The sequence below is a fragment of the Tupaia chinensis genome, unplaced genomic scaffold (assembly GCF_000334495.1).
Source record: "Tupaia chinensis unplaced genomic scaffold, TupChi_1.0 Scaffold143636_1, whole genome shotgun sequence".
Lineage (NCBI taxonomy): Eukaryota > Metazoa > Chordata > Mammalia > Scandentia > Tupaiidae > Tupaia > Tupaia belangeri.
Window position 1 is genome coordinate 553,503 of NW_006203484.1, and position 5,192 is coordinate 558,694.

Sequence of the window (5,192 nt, forward strand, 5' to 3'; positions counted from 1 at the left end):
TCCCTACGGCTGGTGGCCAGCTTTGCTCGTGGCAAGCTTCCGTTTCCGGCGGTGTCCATGCGGGCCTGAGGAGTCGCAGCAGTTGTGAACGTGGTGAGTGCTGCGGGCTGGCGAAGGTGGCGGCGGCGGGGTCTCTGGGATCTGTGGGGCTGAGCCTCTGGGAGGGTCTCGAGGAGCTCCTGGGTAGCCTTTGCCCCGGGAGCGCCTGAAGCCTTAGGCAGACTTATTTCGTACCTGCCGGAGAGGTGCCCTGACGTCAGGGGGAGTTGCAGAGCCCGGACGGGGAGGGTAAGGCGGAGAGGGTGCTTCCCGACGGGGTGATCCCAGCAAGTGATACACCTGTACCTGACTTACTTCAAAATCTGCTTTTCCCACAAAAAGAGGAGAAAGGGGATGGGGAAAGAAGGGGGCGAGAGAGAGGAAGGCACAGTGTAAATTAGCTACTAAAATATAATAGGAAAGATAAATATTCTGTTAAATCATAGCAAGTTTCCGTAGAGCCCAGCTCTGCTAACTCTGGGCCAGTGTTCCTCAGCGTTATGTGGAAATACGAGAACTTGCCACTGGTGTGTGTATCTGGGAAAACTGATTGACCTCTGTCCTCGGTAGTACCCTTTTCAGCCCGCTGATGTGGCCTTCTTGCAAGGCAAGGGAAATACTTGTTTGAATGGCCTCCGCTAGTCAGGTCATAGCTGTAGCTATGTCCTGGCAGTGTTCAGCACATTGTAGGCAGAAACAAATATTTAGTGAAGTGAAATTGAGTATCTTGATTGAGCCATTGGATTGTATGCAGTTTATTTTAAAAAGAAAACAAACAACACAACTCACTAATCCAGTAGTTCTCAGTTGATGAGCCATGGATTCCTAGAAGTCACTGTAAAAAGTTTCTGTAAAGTCATGTGTCCCCCAGGTATCATCCAGAACAAACCATATTTTACACACATAGATACTACAATTTTTTAATGTATGTGGTAGATCATTGTAACTTAGAAGTTGTATGAAATCAACAGGTACTAAAAGTAGTACTGCTGTTGTGTTGGAGAGTCATTAAAATACTGTGAACTTTTTATTAAAATTAAAGTTTTAGTTTAAGTTAGACACTGCTCATTAACCCAATTGGTATCTAGGCCTTAGCTGTCCAGTGTGGCGACCATTAGTCACAAGTAGCTATTTAAATTTAAATTAATTAAAATTAAATAAAATTGGGGACCAGCAGATAGGGTAATAGTTATGTCACTGGACTCCCATGTAGTTGACTATGTGTTCAAGCCCCAGAACTGGTGGATTAAAAACTCCTGCTGGGCACAAGTGTGTGTGCACCCAAGAAGAGAATGAAGGATAAGTGGTTATGGCCTGGCCATCCCCCCAGGAAATGACTTTCTGTGTCTCCAGTGAGCACACATGCCCTATAGCAAAAATCTCTTATTTAGGAAAAAATGAAATAAAATTAAAATTTTATTTTTTTCAGTGTCCATAGATACATTTTAAGTTCTCAGCACTCACATGTGGCTGGTGACTATATTTGCATCATGGCAGAAGTGGATGGTACAGACGTCAACTCTTAAAGAAGAATGAAAAGTAGCCAAAGCATAAAAAGTTTGTTACTGTGGCATAATAAACTTATCTAATGACAGAGAGAAATTGGGGATATTAAGCAGTTTTTAACTCTGTTGGATGAACAAGTACATCATCTCTTCATAAAAAAATAAATGACATTTACTGTTTTTCCCTGGTTGTTGCCTAGATTATAAAATGCTTCATCTACATTCCCACCCTTACCCTATTCCATGTAGGTTAGAAATTTTGTGAGTTGGTAAATAGTCACTATGGAGACTAAGGACCAGAAGAAGCACAGAAAGAAAAATAGTGGGCCCAAAGCTGAGAAGAAAAAGAAACGGCATCTGCAGGACCTCCAACTCGGAGATGAAGAAGATGCCCGGAAAAGAAACCCCAAAGCTTTTGCAGTTCAGTCTGCTGTCCGAATGGCTCGATCCTTTCACAGGTATGTTTAACCACATTCTGGTGGTTTTTCCATTTATTTTTTTTAATGGTGGGACCCTCTCATGGATGTTATTTGGATTCACTAGGCTAGTCTGGCTCTAAGCGGCATGGAGATGCATGCCATATGGTTTTTATTAAGATATGAAAAGCCTTTTCCATCAAAGCTGCCTTGCTTCTAACATCTGCACACCAGTCATGCCCAGGAGACCCAGAAAAAAGAATTTATAAATTTATTTTATAGAATGTTTGTTATTAAACTTTAAGCAGTTCTTAAGTATGCTTTTTCCTAGATATTTTTCATATATTTGTAATAAATACTAATTTGCAAGTCTGTATTAAAATAGTTGTTTATAGTGAGTCCTTGCTATATTGCCTAGCAGTACACTTTAAACATAATTGAATTAAATTATCCCCAGTGCCTCACAAGGGTAGGAATTATCCTTGTTCTCATTTTATGAATAAGAAAACTGAGGCTCAGAGAACACGTTATCTGTTATATAACCAGTAAGCAGGAGAGCCAAATTTAAATCAGAGATTCTGTTCTTTTAAATTACAGTACATTCCCTCAGATTTAAAGTGTGTATAATTTTCAACTATATTTTTTTATGTCATGATGTTGTATCTTTACTGAGGAGCAGTTATTTAGATCGGAACTAAAAGTTAAGAGTTAATAAGTTAGTGTAATGGCTATGTTGCTGGACTCCCACGTAGTCAACCGCGGTTCACATCCCGGACCCGGTGGCTTAAAACTCACGCCGGGCACTTGTGTGTGCGTGCCCAAGAGGAGGATGAAAGAGAAGAGACTGTGGCGTGGCCATCCCCCCCGGGGGGGTGATTTCTCACTTTCTGTCTCTCTGTCTCTGTCTGTCTGTTTGGCGAGCGCACATACCCTATAGCGAAAACCTCTCCAAAAAAGGGAGTTAATAAGTTGGGACCAGCAGTTAGCGTAATGGCTATGTCATTGAACTCCCATGTAGTCAAATGCAGTTTGAGTTCTGGGCCCAGTGGCTTAAACTCACGCCTGGCACATGTTCATGCGTGCCCAAGATCCCTAGAGGAGAATGGAGGAGAAAGGATCACAGTGTGGCCATTTCCCCAGTGGGTGTGACTTCTCGCTTTCTGTCTGTCTGTCTGTCTGGCGAGCACACATGCCCTATAGCAAAAACCTCTCAAAAAAAAAAAGAGTTACCTAGTTAATTATATAAATATCTTCTTTATAAAATCTGTGTTTGTAAGAGTAATATCTTTTTTTATGTTTTGAAAATATTTTAAAAGTGAATTTACTTTTTAAAAAAATACAAATAGGACTCAGGATTTGAAGACAAAAAAGCATCACATTCCAGTTGTTGATCGAACTCCACTAGAACCCCCACCAATAGTGGTAGTGGTTATGGGACCCCCAAAAGTTGGAAAGAGCACCTTGATACAGTGTCTCATTCGGAACTTCACCAGACAGAAGCTGACAGAGATCAGAGGCCCTGTAACAATTGTTTCAGGTAAGGGATGCCGCCACAGAGCTCATGTGGCAGGTATTGTCACTGTGTGTTTTTGTTTTCTTAAGTGAAATGTTTGTCAGGTCGTATTATCTCCATTCTTTTACTAAGTTGACTGTAGCTTCAGAAAAGGAGAGATTTTTTAGGGACAACAACTGCTTTATGGCTTTGCCATGTGTGCTCCATGGCAAGGTACAGCAAACCTGGACAGACTGGCCTGGTCACCATGAGCACATTTATGTGACAGATGCTAAATAACACCTATGCTCCAGGCGTACCTGCTTGCCCTTTAGCAAACCACAGTCTTGTGGAGGGAAGTTTTTTCCCTTTTGTCTACTTTGGGAGATGGTGACCTTTCTAAGTTTGAGGGACAATAAAACAGATTCACAAAATGGCACTGGTAGAATCTAAAGCCTCTGATACAGCAATAATATAGTCAAATAAAGACTTTTCTCTTATTTGGGGCTTCTTTATCTCTTCTTAATCATTTTCTTTTTACCTTAATATTAGTAATAATTATTATTTATGGAAATTCTGTTCCATTAAGTTTGAAGATATTTTTAGCTATAGTGAGAACATGGAAAAGTTTGATAAAGGCAGGACTATAACAGCAGGCTCTTAGTCATCATAAAGCCTGTCCAATCAGAATTTTACCTAATTAAGCTCATTCATTCATCCAAGTAGACTTTTTGTTTTTGACTTTTTTTTAATTTATTTTTTATTATCATCATAATCTTGTTTGTATTACATTGGATTACATATAACTTTACAGTGTATTACATTGCTTTTTCAAAAGGGAATGCCATGCATGTCAGTCAATAGAGACATTAATCTCTCCACTTCATCATTCAATATCTTTTCATTATTTTTCCCAATCATTATTATTATTATTCCAATTTTTTTTTTAAAACACTCAATCACTATTTCTCATTTTGCTTGTAAAAAGACTTTATCCATCATGAAATACTTCTCAGACCAGTCCAGTTGAGAATACTATACATGTCATCATCAACAGGTAATAAGCCATATCTGTGTCCCACTAACGTCCTGTCCTGCCTCTCTATTCGTTCTCTTGCCATCTTTCTCTATCCTCTTCTCTTCACCCCCCCTCATTCCACACTGTCTTATTCTCGTTAAGTACTTTCACTGCTTTTATGTCCTCCAATATTTCGCTCTCTACCATGGAGTACTGATAGTCGATATATATTAAGTGGATACATACAATATCTTTCATAGCCTGGCTTACTTCACTCAGCAATAGATCCTCCATATCTGACCACTTTCTATCAAATGCCAGGGTCTTGTTATTTTTTATGGCTGAGTAGTATTCCATAGAGTATATATGCCACACTTTTCCAATCCCTTCATCAGTTTGTGGACATTTAGGTTGGTTCCATGTCTTTGCAATTGTGAATAATGCTGCAATAAACATTGATGTGTAAGCACTTTTCCGATTGAGTGTTCTCCTATCCTTTGGGTAAATACCCAGAAGTGGGATTGCTGGATCAAATGGTAGTTCTATTTTTGAGGAACCTCCATATTCTCCATAGTGGTTGAATCAGTTTACATTCCCACCAACAGTGTCTGATGGTTCCCTTTTCACCACATCCCCGCCAACACTTATCACTTTTATATTCTTAATCTTTGCCATTCTGACAGGGGTTAGGTGATATCTCATTGTGGTTTTTATCTGCATCT

The 5,192-nt window shown here is 40.0% G+C and overlaps 1 protein-coding gene across 1 annotated transcript in view; it reads left to right on the top strand.

Moving 5' to 3' along the window:
• Positions 1-2: 2 nt before the first annotated feature.
• Positions 3-5,192, top strand: part of BMS1 (BMS1 ribosome biogenesis factor) — a 71,109-nt gene continuing 65,919 nt past the window's right edge. Inside the window, exons 1-3 of the mRNA XM_006164514.3 lie at positions 3-93; positions 1,794-2,002; positions 3,307-3,497. Coding sequence (XP_006164576.1) covers positions 1,827-2,002; positions 3,307-3,497 — 367 coding nt within the window. The 5' untranslated portion in view covers positions 3-93; positions 1,794-1,826. The remainder of the gene's footprint in view (positions 94-1,793; positions 2,003-3,306; positions 3,498-5,192) is intronic.